We start from the raw sequence: 18,261 nt of genomic DNA on the forward strand, positions 1-18,261 counted from the left end.
GAGTAAACATACATAGAGCAACCAGTTAAGCCAGCCTGTCACTCACATTACACATCACACTAGATTTACTATGAACATAGAACTCACCAGCTGGCAAAGTGGTAGCTGAGCCTCTTATTCCATCTTGCAGCACTGGTGGTGTCAGTGCTGTCATGTGATGTGCCCCGGGCCTTCCAGCCTGGGAAAACCTGCTCCACTCCGCTCCCTAACCCATGCGCCGCTCTACCCCACAAGCCATGCCCACCCCACGCCGCTCCAAACCAATGCCGCTCATCCCGCTCCCCAGAAGGAGGAGAGGAGGTTTCACAGACACTGTATGCTGGTCTGGAGACCGGAGGCAGAGACTATACCGTGCCGGCAGCCGGCATTGGGACATATACAGGTGACGGCGGGGCTGCTGTGCCTCGGCCCCCCCTGCTCAAACCTCTGTCTGGGACCCATGGTAGGGCCGGTCCTGCTTGGTTGTAATGAGTGGTTATTTGAATTACTGTTGCCTTTCTATTATTATTATTATTATTATTATTCACGATTTATATAGCACCAACAGTTTATGCAGCACTTTACAATGTAGAGGGGGGACAACACAATTATGGTACAATACAGAAGGGACAGGAGGGCCCGGCTCGTAGAGCTCACATTCTAGATGTGGGGAATGATTTGATGGGGTTGTTAGGTGGGTGTGGGATAGGCTTCCCTGAATAAGTGAGTTTTCAGGGATCTCCTAAAGGTGGACAGGTTAGGGGCTGATCGGACATACTGGGGCAGGGAATTCCAGAGGATGGGAGAGGCTCTGGAGAAGTCCTGAAGGCGAGCATGAGAGGAGGTAAGAAGGGAGCTAGAGAGCGAGAGGTCCTGGGAGGAGCGGAGGGGACGATTTGGGCGATATCTGCAGATGGGTGATTGGTGATGTAGATGGGGGGCAATGTTGTGGATGACCTTGTATGTTGTGGTTAGCATTTCGAATTTTATACGGTGGGGGAGGGGAAGCCAGTGAAGGGATTGGCAGAGAGGGGCAGCAGTCACAGATCGATTAGTGAGGTGTATTAGTCTTTCTATCATCTGGAACCAGTCTGCCCATTCTCCTCTGACATCAACAAGGCATTTTCCTCCACACAACTGCTGCTCACTGGATATTTTCTCTTTTCCCACCATTCTCTGTAATCCTGAGTGATGGTTGTGTGTGAAAATCCCAGAAATACTCAGACCAGCCCGTCTGGCACCAACAACCATGCCATGTTCAAAGTCACTGAAATCCCCTTTCTTTCCCATTCTGAGGCTCGGTTTGAACTTCAACAACCACGTCTAGATGCCTAAATGCATTGAGTTGCTGCCATGTGATTGGCTGATTAGCAATTTGTGTTACCAAACAATTGGGCAGGTGTACCTAATAAAGTGGCCAGTGAGTGTATATAATTCTGGTAGAAGCAATTCACGGTCCAAAGGTCAGGGGGCAGCAATACTTGCCCCGAGTGCTGGCAATCCACATTATGCCACTGACAGTAATCAGAAGAACCCACCTCTGCATTGTTTCTCCTCTGCAAGGATGAAAGGATACAAAATAATACATAATAATACATAATAATACATTGTATCCATTTCTCCTCACTAGAAGTCTGTGTGAAGTAAAAGAAAAAAGTTTTTTGATAACAAAGAACACACAGCTATGTGATATCTTCATATGTATGAGGCCAGAGTAGCAGAATTTATTTTGTCTTTGTTTGTTTTTTATCCAATGTTTACAAATAAATACTTTTTTTTTACTATTTAGGTTAAATTTTCATTTGATGATAAAAAAAATCAGGAGATATCAATGAACATTTACCAATTAAAGAAGCTCAGTTTATCTAGAAAAAAAAGCGGTATAATCCACCCGGATACACTAAGTAGTTGCAATAATAATAATAATAATAATAATAATGATATTTCTTGTTTTACTAACGCATGTCAAAGTTGCAAAATTGTATTCAGGCGTTGCCAGGATTTTGTTTTACCTTCCGCCATGAAGGGGTTAATAGCAGCAATTTACTATCACAGCTGTGACTGCCTGTGTGTGTCCAGGAGGAACTACACTTCCCATGATGCTTTGTGAGATAGAGGGATGGATTTCCTGTAGAAGGGGGGGAGCCTGTGTGTCTGCGCAGGAAGACTTAGGTAAGATTCCACGTAGAGAGAGAATACGACTGTCTATAGAGGGGATTATTGATCGTCTGTCGATCATAGAGACGCTGATCACATTTCTGGAAGATTCTCCCCTCCTCCGCCCGGCAGCACCGATCTCTCCTCCAAATAATCTGATTTGAATCCTATTATCTGAACTTTCCAGCTGGACTCCTCAATTTCCTCTTTATCAATAAGCCACATTTTTTCCTCCCACCGACATTTTTAGCCCACCAACATTTTTATTTCAATGATCCCGACACAGCGTCATTTTTATAATACTGACCCCGACACAGCAACATTTTTATCCCACTGACACTGACTCGCTGGGCTGGTGTCAGTGAGATAAAAATGTCGCTGTGTTGGTGTCAGTGGGATTAAAATGTTGCTGTGTCAGTGGGGGGGGGGGGGGTCTGCTACACACAGAAGGTTTTTTATCTTAATGCATAGAATGCACCTTCTGCCTTTACAACTCCTTTAAACCCCCTGTTGCTTCTGGTGGGTGCTACCGACTGCCAATCACGACCTGTTCAAGTAAACGGGGCCACTCTGCAAGTGCCCCACAACTACATGCTTCTGCGGGGTCCAAGGGGTTAAAGCAGGTGGTGACAAAGCAGCACAACACTGCCTGTTTTAACCCCTTGTTCGCTGTTTTGCACAAGGTTGCCAGTCATTTGCAGAGTGGCCTCATTCACTCGAATGGGTCATGGTTGGTGGGTCACACCCACCAACCATGAATGGGTGTATAACCCCTGCTGCAGCTGCGACATGTGTACACCCCCCGTCACTGCAGCTAAAGGGGTGCGGTTGGGGTAGGGGCGATAAAAACACATCTTAACTATGAGGTTTTACCACCCCCCCCCTCCCAACTGAAAATTTAAATGAACCCTTCCTGTTCTGAACCCCCTATAAGGCTGCTTCCACACTGATGTGCTGCAGTTTACCGGTACCGACGGGTGTTTCAGCGACTGTGGCTAGCAGCTAAAGCAGCCGCTAGCGATAATTGCAAGGGAATTCGACAGGCTGGTTGTACCCGAGATGATCGATCTATCAACTTGGTACAATCAGCCTGCCCACACATGGTTTGAATCTCGTCCATGATTCGAACTGTCTGTGGCCGGCCATAGCTGATGTTTGGCTTCAATTTGTTAGTGTATTTAAATCTGCTAGTCCAGTGCTGGGACAAGGTCATGTAGAGCCCAGGACAAACATGCCAAACTGCACCCCCCCCCCCCCAAGATGCATTATGTGTCAGCAAAAATCCCCCCACAGAGAACTGAGCACTAATCTGCATGCTTACCCCTGAAGTATAAATTCCTGCGGCCATACACACCCCCCCTGCTGAAATCCCCCCCCCCCCCCTTAGCACAAATCTTTGCCCCCATTCCTCAAATCCCCCCTCCCCCCCCAAAAAAAAAAATCACCCCTCCTAGCACAAATCCTCTACCCCTAAAATTTTCCCTCCGAGTACACATCTTCCCCACCCCACTCCCCCCCTCCCAGCACAAATCCCCCCCCCCCCAAAAAAAAATTTCCCTCCTAGAACAATACTTACACCCTGCCTTCTCCCAAATTCCCCCTCAATCTCCTTGTGATGCTCCCCCCCCCCCCCCACCACACATACCATAGTGCCCAGGGTAGCCATCTTGCCCACCCCTTGCCCCTGCTCTGTGCTAGAGTCCATCTACCACCCCCCTCCCCTGAGACTAACAATGCTGCTGTCCAAATGTGCCCCCTGTGCTCCTTCATCCAGAAGGAGGGGCGCTCTAATACAGGAGGTGTGTTACTGGCCAGATCACCAGGTGAAAACAGAGAGGGGAAAAAAAGGCTAAAAAAATTTAAATAATGCATCCGCCGCATCTAATGATTGGTACGCTGCAACATATTACATTTTTTGTTTTATTACCACTTTTATTCTTTTTGTTGCAACTTTACTTTTCAGGAGACGATGTAGAAATGTTACTTTTTATCTCTATACCTCCATAAGATGTGTGTGGATTTTATTACAACACCTGCCGGGATCTATGAATTCGCACTTTGGAAATCTTCCATGTCAGATGTGATAATTCCAGCGTTGCCCCGAGCGTGGAAGGTGCTCATTACATTCCCTTCTTCCTATGGAGGCGATGAGCTTCTGTTGGCTTCTCAATCACAGGAGATGGAAGCCGCTTAGAGATTTAAAGAGGGATTTTATGATCAATTAGAAGTCCCGGCGTTTGTGTTATTTAAATACATTTTCCTGCAGGGATAAGTGTTGTGTATGGAGCCATAGAAGATAGAAGATGAGCTCATCTGCATTCCCATCGGATACATTGTATGAGTTCATCTTCCTATGCACGGCCTCCAGGTGAAGGATGTTATTCTGATGGAATTTGTTTCTTTAGTTAGATTGGTAAATGTTGTAGAATAGGGTAGGCGATTTAAGTGATCGGGAAATTGGCTTATCTGGAAATATACGCCACTGCACCCCGATGACATCACAGATGTAAAAAAAAATGTATTCCACGCAGCCAAAAAGACCGTCCCTGCCCATGGAATGCCCATTGACACATTTCACCAACGTGTTTCATCAACAAGGGCTTAGTCATAGAGGTGGCGGAACCATGAAGAGGGCTCCTTGTATTCACATAATGGACCAATAATAATAATTCCTATTAGTAGTCCAGATACAGAAATACCCCTAGTACTCCAGGTACTGTACATATACTCCTAGTACTCCAGGTACATAAATGCCCCTAGTAATCCACGTACATAATTACTCCTAGTAGTCCAGGTACATAGTTACAGCTAGTAGTCCAGGTACATAATTACACCTAGTAGGCCAGTCACATAATTACACCTAGTAGGTCAGGTACATAATTACACCTAGTAGGCCAGGTACATAATTACACCTAGTAGGCCAGGTACATAATTACACCTAGTAGGCCAGGTACATAATTACACCTAGTAGGCCAGGTACATAGTTACACCTAGTAGGCCAGGTACATAGTTACACCTAGTAGGCCAGGCACATAGTTACACCTAGTAGGCCAGGCACATAGTTACACCTAGTAGGCCAGGCACATAGTTACACCTAGTAGGCCAGGCACATAGTTACACCTAGTAGGCCAGGCACATAGTTACACCTAGTAGGCCAGGCACATAGTTACACCTAGTAGGCCAGGCACATAGTTACACCTAGTAGGCCAGGTACATAGTTACACCTAGTAGGCCAGGTACATAATTACACCTAGTAGGCCAGGTACATAATTACACCTAGTAGGCCAGGTAAATAATTATACCTAGTAGGCCAGGTAAATAATTATACCTAGTAGGCCAGGTAAATAATTATACCTAGTAGGCCAGGTAAATAATTATACCTAGTAGGCCAGGTAAATAATTATACCTAGTAGGCCAGGTACATAATTACAGCTAGTAGCCCAGGCACATAGTTATACCTAGTAGGCCAGGTACATAAATACACCTAGTAGTCCAGGTACATAATTACACTAGTAGTCCAGGTACATAATTACACCTAGTAGTCCAGGTACATAATTACACCTAGTAGGCCAGTCACATAATTACACCTAGTAGGCCAGGCACATAGTTACACCTAGTAGGCCAGGTACATAATTACTCCTGGTAGTCCAGGTACATAATTAATGGCAGTGGGGTCGCTCTTTTGGAATGACCATCATTTTTGAGAAGGCGTTACATTATTCTTAATAAATGCAATGTGTTGTTTGATTGGACGAGGTGGGGATTGTGATGTCACCACCCCTCCTCTTGCCTCATCCAATCAAAGAATACTTTGCACTGACTGAGAAAAAGGCAAGGCATTCTCTAAATCACAAATGTCAAACACAAGGCTAGCGGGTTGAATCTGGCCCGCCAGCCCTTGCCATGTGGCCCTCGCATCCAGTTTTGCAGCCGAATCGTGGCGGAGCTCCATTCCGCCACCTCTGGCTCTCGCCCTCTGCTCTCCGCTGTTACATGTAAACACAGAAGCCTTTGTGGCCTGGGGGTTGCACAATGTGCATAGCACACCCCTGAACCCTGCACTCTGTGTACAGCGCACCCCTGAACTCTGAACTCTGTATGTAGCATACTCCTGAACTCTGCACAGGGAGCCCCTGGAATTGTACATAGCGCACCCCTGAACTCTGCACTTTGTAGCACACTTTGTACGTAGTGTACCCCTGGCACTCTGTACATATGGCACCCCTGGAAGTGCACTCTGCACATAGCCCACCCCTAAACTTTGCACTCTGTAGCACACCCTAAACTCTGCACTCTGTACGTAGTGTACTCCTGAACTCTGCACTCTGTACCTAGCATAATCCTAAACTCTGCACTCTGTACGTAGCATAATCCTAAACTCTGCACTCTGTACGTAGCGTAATCCTGAACTCTGCACTCTGTACGTAGCTGTCAGGAAAGGTTCCCTCCGCTGGTAATATCGATCATTTGACACGCAGTACCGAGGTCCACTTATGCACTTATCTTAATAAAATCACTTACTTTCACCTACTTATGTTTGGTTCACTCTGTCGCAGTCACACAGTTCTGGTCACCTTTGGTTTATGACAGTAGCGCACTCCTGAACTCTGCACTCTGTAGGTAGTGTACTCCTGAACTCTGCACTCTGTAGGTAGTGTACTCCTGAACTCTGCGCTCTGTAGGTAGTGTACTCCTGAACTCTGCGCTCTGTAGGTAGTGTACTCCTGAACTCTGCGCTCTCTACATTGTGTACTCCTGAATTCTGCACTCTCTACGTAGTGTACTCCTGAACTCTGCGCTCTCTACGTAGTGTACTCCTGAACTCTGCGCTCTCTACGTAGTGTACTCCTGAACTCTGCGCTCTCTACGTAGTGTACTCCTGAACTCTGCGCTCTCTACGTAGTGTACTCCTGAACTCTGCGCTCTCTACGTAGTGTACTCCTGAACTCTGCGCTCTCTACGTAGTGTACTCCTGAACTCTGCGCTCTGTAGGTAGTGCACTCCTGAACTCTGCGCTCTGTAGGTAGTGTACTCCTGAACTCTGCGCTCTGTAGGTAGTGTACTCCTGAACTCTGCGCTCTGTAGGTAGTGTACTCCTGAACTCTGCGCTCTGTAGGTAGTGTACTCCTGAACTCTGCGCTCTGTAGGTAGTGTACTCCTGAACTCTGCGCTCTGTAGGTAGTGTACTCCTGAACTCTGCGCTCTGTACGTAGTGCACTCCTGAACTCTGCACCCCAGATACAACCAGCCCTTTAAAGGCAACCAAACTGCTGATGAAATTGAGTTTGACACCCCTGCTCTAAATGGTTGTGGCCATGCCAAATGAGTGACCCCCTGTGATTATTATGCAGAAGGGCAGCCATTCGGCATGGAACCCAGAAGACTATGCACATCACTGGAGTAGCTCGAACTTCTATAGCGATTTACAGCTTCTACAGAAGACAACCACGTGTCACATACACATTCTTTCCTTCAATTAACCAGCTATTTACTACATTAAAGATGAACTACGTTCTTGACACCTTTTTCTCTGCTACAGCAATAGACTGTAAAATGGAAACAACAGTGTCCCCTCTCTCCACTCCCAGCCAGCTGATCGAAGGAGCAACAGGAGGCTGACCACCCTGCTCACTCTTCTCTCTTCTCTTATCAGCTTGCTCCTTGTCACCTGATTGCCTCCCAGTCGTGTACCCCCCTCTCCCTGTCTGAGTTCTACTTTATAGGGAATAGGAGGGGCTAATAGTAATACCAAGTCAAATTTGGGTATTTATACTGCTTGTATTTAAACAAAAAATACTTTTAAAGATTCAATAATGAGTACAGATCTGCATTATTTCTGTCTACTTGGAGTTTATTGTCCTATAAGTTCTACATTTTACAGTCTATTTATAAAACAATTGTTAGATGAATGTCCAGGAATTATCCCTGTTTTTTGTCTAATATGATTATTTTTTTATGATCCTCAGTGCCATCTAGTGGCCATAATGTGGTATTTTTCTAAAATACCTCAATAGGGAAAACGTCACATTATAGCCACTAGATGGAGCTGAGGATCATAAGAAATATATATATATATATAATAGGCACAAGATGGTGATTATTCTGGGCGAATGCTTGTGACATTCATCCAGCAAATTTTCTCCAAGCGTCTTCCAGGACAGCCCATGAGACCTTGGGCTCCTCCTACCAGGACAGGAAACACGTCACCCCCACCAGATAAAAGGGCGGTCCTCCAGGCCCATGTCAGTTATTTGTGTTTCCTCCGGACGGGGGGGGGTAACATGTTCATGGAACCTGCTCCCATAGGCCTTATAAGCAGGGGCTTTGTATGGCTATTTTCTGGGGCATATCACTTACCTCTTCCTCTGCCAGAAGCAGCACACCGCTGGGGAGGTTGGCTGTGCTGCTGTTCCCTGTCCTCAGTGCCTGGAGAGGGCCAGGACCGGTGTGAGGTCGTGCCCCTAGCGCAGTGCATTGCACTATAGCTCAGCTGAGCTTCGGTTGTCCTTCCCTGCCGACAGCGTGGCTGATCTGAGCAGAGAATGGAGGAAGCCGCAGCGCTAGAGGGGGCTGAGCTATTGCGCTCCAAGCTGGCCCACAGGAAGTGCCTGGAGAGGGTTACTTCTGGGGCATATGACATCATCATCGGCACTGGAGAGGAGGTTCCAGTCTTCATAAACGGCGCAAAACAGAGAACGCTGGCTGCTGGTGTTTCTTGGTGTTAAGCAGCTAGGCTGTGGATGACCAAGAGGGGCAGAATGGATACTCCTGCAGTACCTGCACAGGCAGCGGATGCAGTTCCAGCACCTCACAGTTAACACCAGCACCTCACAGTTAAGCCTGGGGTGTTCTGTCACCACCTTGCTATCCCTGTGAGTGTTCCCTCCCCCTCCCCCCTCTGTAGTAGTGGGTGTAAGGGGACACATTTCCTCCCTCCTGCACGTGGTGTTACGGAGTGATTGGGTGGCTTTAATTACATTGTGGGTCATTTATTTTTGTCTTGCAGACCAAGACTCAGGACAAGGCCCAAGCGCAGCCACTTAAAAGGAAATGTGCGGTTTGCGCAAACAAATTGAGCTCCTCATGGAGCAAAGCAGTTTGTCGCACCTGTATAGAAGGCCTAGTAAAGGATGACCCGGTTGCCTCTTGCCAGAAGATGCTTACTTCTGTTAGGGATGAGCTTGCGTCCACCTTCAGTTCCTTTAGAACGCTTATTGACAAGCTCCAGACTCCAGCAGAGAGTCCGTCTTCACTGAAGGCGTCAGTAAGCACTCCGCAGCAGGCAGAGAGTGAGGACTCTGAGGCTGAGGTCAGATCTACCCGTTCTTCTCTGGAAGAATCAGGGTCAGATACAGAGCCCAGAGATAGAGAATCCACTCGAGGCTCAAGATTTAAGTTATCTGTTGAGGATGTAGATGACTTATTAAAGGCTATCTATACTACCCTTGAATTAAAAGAGGAAGAGGTTCAGTTATCCAAACATGATCTTATGTATAAAGGAGTGCATAAGAGAAAATCGAGAGTTTTTCCAGTTCATAGTTCTTTGGTTGATACTATTAAACTGGAATGGGATAATCCTGAGAGAAAACCATTCTTCTCTAGTAACCTAAAAAGGAGGTTTCCTTTTGATGAGGACACTGCGCAGCCATGGAATAAGAATCCCAAGTTAGACGCACCTCTTTCAAAGGTTTCAAAAAACTCGGACCTGGCGTTCGATGATATGGGTACGCTTAAGGATCCGATGGACAAGAGGGGGGATATCCTTCTCCACAGAGCCTGGGACTCAGCAGTTGGAAACCTGAAACCAGCTCTGGCTTCCACTTGTGTGGCCAGAAATCTGGAGGTTTGGTTGACTCAGATTCAGTCACATCTGTCAGCAGGTACCTCCAGAGAGCAAATTTTAAAGTCTTTTCCTCTCCTATTTCAGGCAGTGGGTTTTTTGGCAGATTCTTCCGCTGAGTCGGTAAGAATGTCAGCCAGGACTTCGGCTCTAGTGAACTCGGCCAGGAGAAGCCTTTGGCTTAAGACCTGGTCAGGGGACTCGGCCTCCAAGTTGCGCCTTTGTGGTCTTCCTTTAACTGGCGATCATTTATTTGGCCGAGGTCTACAGGAGGCACTGGAACGCACGGCTGATAAGAAAAAGGCGTTTCCAGAGAAAAATAGAGTTCAGACAGCCAGAAAAATTTTTCGTGGCCAAAGCAGGCAACAGAGTCCTAGAGAAAAGGACAGCAGGCCGAAAAAGCATTGGACTGGGCACAAAGGCAGAGGCAAAGGGGGAGTGCTGTTTAACCCTCCTCAACAGCCCGCCAAGCCGCAGTGACTTGTGTTCCCCGGTGGGAGGGAGATTGAGGGCCTTCGTCCCACAGTGGGCAGCAGTCACTCTGAGCCCCTTCGTCCTGAACCTAGTGACCAACGGGTACAGGCTGGAGTTTGTTCACCAACCACCAGAACGTTTGTTGGTCACATTTCCTCCACAAGATCGGGAGAAAGCGAGGGCTCTGGGTCTCCAGATCGGAGACTTATTAGATCAAAAAGTACTGATTTCTGTTCCTCGATCGGAGCAGGGCAAGGGATTCTATTCCCATGTATTTGTGGTCAGAAAGCCGGCAGGAAAGTTTCGACTTATCCTGAATCTCCGGACCTTAAACAAGTCCATCAGATACAAGCATTTCCGTATGGAGACGGATTTACAATCAAAAACCTACTATACCCAAACTGCTTTATGGCCACGTTGGACTTAAGGGATGCTTATCTTCACATCCCTATCCATCCAGCCTTCCAAAAGTTTTTGAGATTGGCAGTGAAGACGGGTATGGGGACCCGACATTTTCAATTTCAGGCCCTCCCCTTCGGTCTTTCCTCAGCCCCACGCATCTTTACGAAGGTGTTGGGGGAAGCGCTGGCTCCACTAAGATTAAAGGCAATAACGGTTATCCCTTACTTAGACGACCTCCTGATAGTGGCAAAATCATACCAAAGGCTGTTGGAGGATCTCCAGGCTGTACAGGACTTCTTACAGTCCCTAGGCTGGCTAATAAACAAAGAAAAATCGTCCTTGATTCCGGCCCAGAAAGTAACTTATCTGGGTTACGATTTTTGCTCAGTGAACCAAAGAGTTTTTCTTCCTCAGGAGAAAATTACCAAAGTGTTCCGGACTATGTCAGCATTGTAGACCAACCAGTCAGTCTCTCTGAGACAGATGTCGAGGGCAGTGGGTCTTATGACCTCATGTTTTCCCGCAGTACCATGGGCGAGACTCCGCCAGCGCCCGTTATAAAGGTTTCTTTTAAGAAACTGGGACGAGGACGTAAGGTCCCTGGAGTCAAGGATCTGGCTTCCCGACAGGCTAAAAAGAAGCCTGTGGTAGTGGAGAGCTGGTCAGCACCTAGCAGGAGGTCTCCCATGGTCCTTTCCCATTTCCCGAAGGATTACCACGGATGCGAGTTCCTGGGGATGGGGGGCCCACCACAGCAATGCAGTAGCACAAGGAGAGTGGTCCCCAGAGGAGGCAAGGGCCTCATCCAATCAAAGAGAGCTGCTTGCAGTCCAGAGAGCCCTCCAGTCTTTTCAGATGGAGATCAGGGGTCACAACCTCCAAATTCTGTCAGACAATATAGCGACAGTGACGTATATAAACAAGCAGGGAGGCACGAGAAGCCGGAGGCTTCAGTCCATTGCCCAGGAGATCCTTTCATGGGCAGAGGGGAATCTAGCCTCTATTTCTGCTGTACACCTGAAGGGGACAAACAATTGCCTGGCAGATTATCTCAGCCGTCACAGGATAGACCGAGACAACTGGTCCCTTCATCCCGAAGTCTTTGCAGACCTCACCAAGAGATGGGGTTATCCCGTAGCGGATTTGTTCGCAAACCGAAACAACCGCAAGACGAAGATATTCTTTTCCATGAACCCGGCAGACCAAGCCTTGGGGATCGATGCTCTGGCAAACCCGTGGCCTCCAGGCCTATGTTATGCCTTTCCGCCAATCAGACTGATTCCAGAAGTCCTCCGGAAGTTTCGGCTGGAAGAGACAGATCTGATTCTAATTGCCCCGTTTTGACCCAAGAGGCCATGGTTTTCCCTGCTACAGTCTCTGGTTTCAGAGCCTCCGTGGAGTCTTCTGAAAAGGGAAGACCTATTATTGCAGGGTCCAGTATCACACCCTCAGGTGGTTTCCTTAAACTTGATGGCCTGGTATCTGAAGAAAAGATACTGAGCACCCAAGGGTTCTCTGACAAAGTAGTCAGGACTCTCGTTAATTGCAGGAAGCCGTTTACTAGAGCCATATATTCCAAAGTTTGGAAAAGGTTTAACTCATGGTTATCTGAAAATGATAGATTAACTCATGATATTCCGTCTGTTTTGGAATTTTTCCAAGAGGGTGTCAACAAAGGTCTTTCTGTTTAGTACCTTAAAGGTACAGGCGGCAGCTATTAGTGTGTTCCTCCAGTTTTCTCTCCTGGAAAATCCCACTATAGCCAGATTTTTCAAATCTATCTCTAGGGCCAGACCAGTAGTAGTGAGAAGTTGTCCAATGTGGGATCTGTCCCTAGTACTTCAAACTCTGGTAGAATTTCCGTTTGAACCTCTGGAAAGTATGTCAGATAAGTTACTTACATTAAAAACTGTGTTCCTTATAGCTGTTACCTCAGCTCGTAGGGTAAGGGAGTTGCAGGCCCTATCAGTAAGGGAGCCCTTCCTCACGATTTTTGAGGATCGAGTTGTGTTACAAACTGATCCAGGTTTTTTGCCCAAGGTGGCAAGTACATTCCACCGATCTCAAAACATTGTATTGCCAACCTTTTGTAGTTCGCCACAGGGCGTCTTAGAAAGAAAATGTAGTTTTCTAGATGTAAGAAGGATTCTCTCTTGGTCTATCTTGAGGTCACGAAGACCTTTAGGAAAACTGATGCCTTGTTTGTCCTCTTTTCTGGAGTTCACAAGGGGAATAGGGTATCTAAAGCCACATTGGCTAGATGGATAAAGCAAGCCATCTTGGAAGCTTACAAAATTAGGGAGGTCCCTACACCTTTTGTTACTGCGCACTCAACTAGAGCCTTGTCTACGTCTTGGGCTGAGAGGGCTGGTGCCTCACCGGAACAAATTTGCAGGGCTGCCACTTGGTCCAGTTACTCGACCTTCATTAAACATTATCACCTGGATCTCCTATCAGCTCAGGAGCAGGCGTTTGGTCGTAAGGTCCTTCAGGCAGTTGTCCCTCCCTAGACTGGTAAGTTCTGGCTTATCGTCTCATGGGCTGTCCTGGAAGACGCTTGGAGAAAAGCTGAGTTAGACTTACCGGTAACTCCTTTTCTGAGAGTCTTCCAGGACAGCCGGATTCCCACCCGGTATTGTCTGAAGTTATGTGTATTATGCATATGTTTTGCAGGGTCCTACGGTTCTTGAGAATACTGACATGGGCCTGGAGGACCGCCCTTTTATCTGGTGGGGGTGACGTGTTTCCTGTCCTGGTAGGAGGAGCCCAAGGTCTCATGGGCTGTCCTGGAAGACTCTCAGAAAAGGAGTTACCGGTAAGTCTAACTTAGCTTTTTTTCTATATAGACCTTATACTGACCGTCTCACATTGTTCTTCCTGTTTATTGTACAGGGACTGATGGAACAGAGGTTGGCGGAATACAGAGCGAGGAAAGCTAAACAACACCAGGAAGATGGGCAAACCAGCGACAGTCAGACAGGGAGAAAGCAAGCAAAAAAATCATTAACCCAGACACTGAAAGAGAGACTTCACGGGGTCTGCACCAGGTGGAGAACACCTGATGTATCGGGTAATCGGAACATGGCTCCTACAATACAAGTAAGATGGGAATCTGATACCGGAAACCTTATTGGTCATCTACTCAGAAATACCAGATATGTAATCCTTATAAATTATAAATGATAAATATTTTAATTAAAATATAAATAATAATATAAATAATAAAATATATATAAAATATAAATTATAAATATTTTTATCCATTGTCTCCCAAATCGGAACACCTGAGAATAGTACTTTTACGAAGGTGTTTCAAAATGCGATGAAGAGATGAGGACAATTTAGACTTAAAAAGACCATCACACCTATATGGGATTATTAGACATCCCATTTCAAAATCTTGGGCCAATAATATCCCAGACCCCCCCCCCCCCCGCCCCATGGTCATTAACATGGAGTTGCCCTCCTTTGTGGCCATTTTCCACTCTTCTGGGAAGGCTTTCCACAAGGTTTTGGAAAGTCTGTGGAAAATTGCACTATTTGCAAGGTCAGGTACTGATGTTGGGCGTTGGATTCCAATCCATCCCATTAGTGTTCAGTAGGGTTAAGGTCAGGCCTCTGTGCAGGACACTCGAGTTCCTCCACACCTAACTGGTCACGCCACATCTTTATGGAGCTGGTTTTGTATATGGGCATAGTCATGCTGGAACAGAAAAGGGTTTTCACCAAACTGTTGCAACAAAGTTGGAAGAATGCACAATGGTCTACAATATCTTTGTATAATGTCGTAGTATTAGTACCCTTCAGTACAAACCATGGCCATTACTTAACCCTTCCCTTCTTTGTGGCCATAACATCCTCTACTCTTCAGGGAAGGCTTTCCACAAGATTTTGGAGGGTGTTTGTAGGTATTTGCATCATTTGTGAGATCAGGTACTGATGGTGAATGAGAAGACCTGCCTCACCTTCGGCATTCCATTTCTTCCCAAATGTGTTCAGTAGGTTTTGCATCCAAAGGTGTTCAGTAGGTTTTGCATCCAAAGGTGTTCAGTAGGGTTTGCATCCAAAGGTGTTCAGTAGGGTTTGCATCCAAAGGTGTTCAGTAGGGTTTGCATCCAAAGGTGTTCAGTAGGGTTGAGGTGCCAAAGGTGTTCAGTAGGGTTGAGGTGCCAAAGGTGTTCAGTAGGGTTGAGGTGCCAAAGGTGTTCAGTAGGGTTGAGGTGAAAAGGTGTTCAGTAGGGTTGAGGTATAAAAGTGTTCAGTAGGTCCAAAGGGGTTCAGTAGGGTTGAGGTCCAAAGGTGTTCTATAGGGTTGAGGTCCAAATTTGTTCAGTAGAGTTGGAGTCTAATGGTGTTCAGTAGGGTTGAGGTCAAGGCTCTGTACAGGACACTTGAGTTCCTCCGCACCAAACTGGTCACACCATGTCTTTATGGAGCTGGCTTTGTACACAGGGGCACAGTCATAGTGGAACATAAAAGGGTCTTCACTAAACTGTTACCAAAAGGATGGAAGAGCACAAGGGGGGAGGGAGGTGTTTATGTAGTTTAGTGCACAGGTAAGCAATGAGTAATGATGTTTATGCATAGTTCTTTTATCAGGCTAGAGACACAAAAATCCACCAAGAAGCCTATAGTAAATGGTCAGGTCCTGTCTAGGCAGTGTGGTGGGGCTGTGTGAACCTGTGTGAGGAGCGTAAAGAGACCTGTGATGTCAGTCCAAAGATACCTGGCAAATGGTATGTATATAGAGGTAGCACACTCCTAGTTAGGCTGCTACGCAACATTGTTTTTTTGGCTTCACTGTTATGAGTGGAGGGGTGATTGTTTGTTTGTTTTTGTCTATTCAGGGATTCCTATGTTGGTTGTTTGATTTCTCCCACCTGTTTCTGGAAGAAGCTTCCAGAATATAGGGCAGGGAGATGCAAATGACCGGTATCATTATTTATCATGCCCCAGCCAATCCCTGAAAGGAGGTGGCTAGAAGGTGGCTGGGGTAGTAAGAAATGTTTGGAAAGCTCTGGGTGAGTGTCTTTCCTCTTCTGAGAGAGTTTCAATCTCCTGGGGAGCTGCTGCCCCTAGGAGAGAGTTTCTTAGACAGGAGATTGCAGTCCAGGCCTCAGCAGAAGCTGGGCTAAGGGCCCGGGGAAGACTGCTAAAAGGAGTATTTCCTGGAGGGCACTGTTTTGAAGTCCTGGGTCTGGAGAAGGATCACTTTATCTCCTTCACTGAGGATTTACCTCTGGAGGCTGGGTGGCAGACAGTTTAAAGGACATTGTGAGTACAGACTTTGCTGTGGACTTTGAGTGTGCTTGAAGGGATCAAAGTGCCAGAGGTTGCTACATGGAATGGGGCTGCTCAGGGGGATAGGAGTGCTCCCATGGGGGTTGGGGCAAACTGGGGGGGGGGGGGGTCATGAACCCAGATGTGAGGTTTAAGTATATTAAATAATACATTTTTTTTGTTTACAGACCTCAGGGCCCAGAGAAGAAGCAGCACTTCTCGATGACACATCTTCTTTCAGCTCTAAATGGAAGGTCACCCTGCTCCTGAAGGTCCTCCTGTGGCTGGTCCTGCTGGGACTCTTTGTAGAACTTGAGTTTGGACTGGCGTACTTCGTCCTTTCCATGTTTTATTGGCTGTATGAAGGAACTCGTGGACCTGGGCAAAAGAGGAAAGGAGAGAAGAGCGCCTACTCTGTTTTCAACCCGGGATGTGAGGCCATAGACGGAACATTGACTGCTGAACAATTTGAGAGGGAACTGAAGTACGGGGCGTTGACTGGGGTGTAGCTACAAGACATACGGCTTGACTCCTAGATATATAAAATAAATAAACAGCCTGAAAGACCCAGACTGCCAGAATGTCATTCCTATATCAGGTTCTGTAGGCGATAGGTAGTTGCCAAGTGTCCTCCTTCTGCTTGGCAGACCCCCATTTTGCAAATTGTGTGCATCCCATGACTTATGTCCCACCAGACAAGGGACACTCAAACTGCTGCAGTAGGTGATGCCCAAAGTGCACCTCCAATTTGTTCTTTATCTCAGGAAAACATCCTTACAATTTCTCTGCCGATGCGGAAAATGAATTTCAGTTCAGAAAAGAAACAACCCGCACATGTTTATCTTCTTCTTCAGGGTCTGTGCTTTGAAAAAATATTTAATGTTTGAGGGTTTTGCATAACCACTTTGACTGTAAAAGAGTTTAAATCAGTGTCATTAGCTTGGTGTTTATGTTTGTCGGCTATTTTTTCCTAAAAGATGACCTCTTGAGGCAATAAAGGAATGAGGGTGGGAACTACTTGCCTTGAGGGGGGGGAATCAGGAATATAAATTAGAGATTGCTAGTTCCAGGGGCGGAGACAAATCCTCTGGTTTAAGTAGGGGGAGGCTTTTTGATGCTGGGTTTCCCAAACAATTTACATTTCAAGCGCAACCTATCGCGTTTATGTAATTCATAATAAAAATGTTTGTTTTATTTCATTGGGTAATCATTAAATATTGTTGTTTTTTTAGTGCAATGGGGGGAAGGGGTGTTTAAAATAAATAATATTTTATATATATATATATATATATATATATATATATATATATATATATATATATATATATATATATATATATATATATATATATATATATATTTATTTTTTTATTATAAATATTTGATATGAACTATTTTTATGCACAGTAGCTTTAAGACTGTCACATTCTGGATGTTGCAATTGGATATAAAGGCCCCATTCACAGCTGAGAAAAGCTACTGCATTGCGTTTTTAAATGGGCCTCCCTTCGCCCCAAAAACGCGTCAAAGAAGCTCATGTACCAAATTTTGCCACTAAGACAGGTATGTTTGGCTGCAATTTTTGTGCATTTTGATGGGAGACAATCGCAAGCAAAATCGCACCACGTTTTGGGGTGCCATTAAGAAATAATGGCACCGTGAGTGCGTTGCACAGTTTTGCTGAGATTCTGGAATCCCAGGCAGAATGGTGCTATTCTACCCATGATTCCAGTACACTCAGGTGTGAATGGGGCCTTACTCACATGTTCAGCCCTGTGAGTAATTCTGGATAGCAGGTGAAATGCGTCAGTGGAGAAGTCATGATTGGTGGGAATTGACATGTCAGATTGACTGTGTTTGGTGTTAATAAAGTTTTGGCGGTTAAAACAAAAATTGTGCGGGCTTGGATTTTTAGAATGCATTATTAAAAAAAAAATTTGAATGCATATGTAAAAATTACTACCGGAAACGCCCAGATTATTATAGCTCATTAACGCATTTTATGTTACGTGTTGCTTTAAGGCAGTCCATTGAAAGGAATGGGACGCCCCATGCAGCTGACATGTAGAAATGTTATCTTTTTCTCTTTTGCAATGCAGTGCATGTTTGCGTTGCCTTCCTGCTTTAGG

The 18,261-nt window shown here is 46.0% G+C and overlaps 1 protein-coding gene across 2 annotated transcripts; it reads left to right on the top strand.

Moving 5' to 3' along the window:
• Window positions 1-2,066: 2,066 nt before the first annotated feature.
• Window positions 2,067-18,025, top strand: SAYSD1 (SAYSVFN motif domain containing 1). 2 transcript variants are annotated; one of them, XM_073628756.1, is made up of 3 exons: window positions 2,067-2,151; window positions 13,745-13,951; window positions 16,321-18,025. In XM_073628756.1, exons 2-3 carry the CDS (start codon window positions 13,751-13,753, stop codon window positions 16,639-16,641), a joined length of 522 nt encoding a protein of 173 aa, XP_073484857.1. In that variant the 5' UTR covers window positions 2,067-2,151; window positions 13,745-13,750; the 3' UTR covers window positions 16,642-18,025. The 2 variants fall into 2 exon arrangements, with proteins under 2 accessions (XP_073484857.1, XP_073484858.1); XM_073628757.1 differs by lacking the exon at window positions 2,067-2,151 and adding an exon at window positions 3,873-4,027.
• Window positions 18,026-18,261: the final 236 nt, after the last annotated feature.

This window comes from Aquarana catesbeiana, linkage group LG04, assembly GCF_042186555.1.
Source record: "Aquarana catesbeiana isolate 2022-GZ linkage group LG04, ASM4218655v1, whole genome shotgun sequence".
Classification (NCBI taxonomy): domain Eukaryota; kingdom Metazoa; phylum Chordata; class Amphibia; order Anura; family Ranidae; genus Aquarana; species Aquarana catesbeiana.

What these genes read in the sequence shown, in the direction of transcription:
- SAYSD1 (XM_073628756.1), top strand. Translation starts at nt 13,751, where the DNA reads ATGGAACAGAGGTTGGCGGAATACAGAGCGAGGAAAGCTAAACAACAC. An exon ending in ACATGGCTCCTACAATACAA is followed by an intron (nt 13,952 to 16,320) that starts GTAAGATGGGAA and finishes TTTTGTTTACAG; the next exon opens with ACCTCAGGGCCCAGAGAAGA.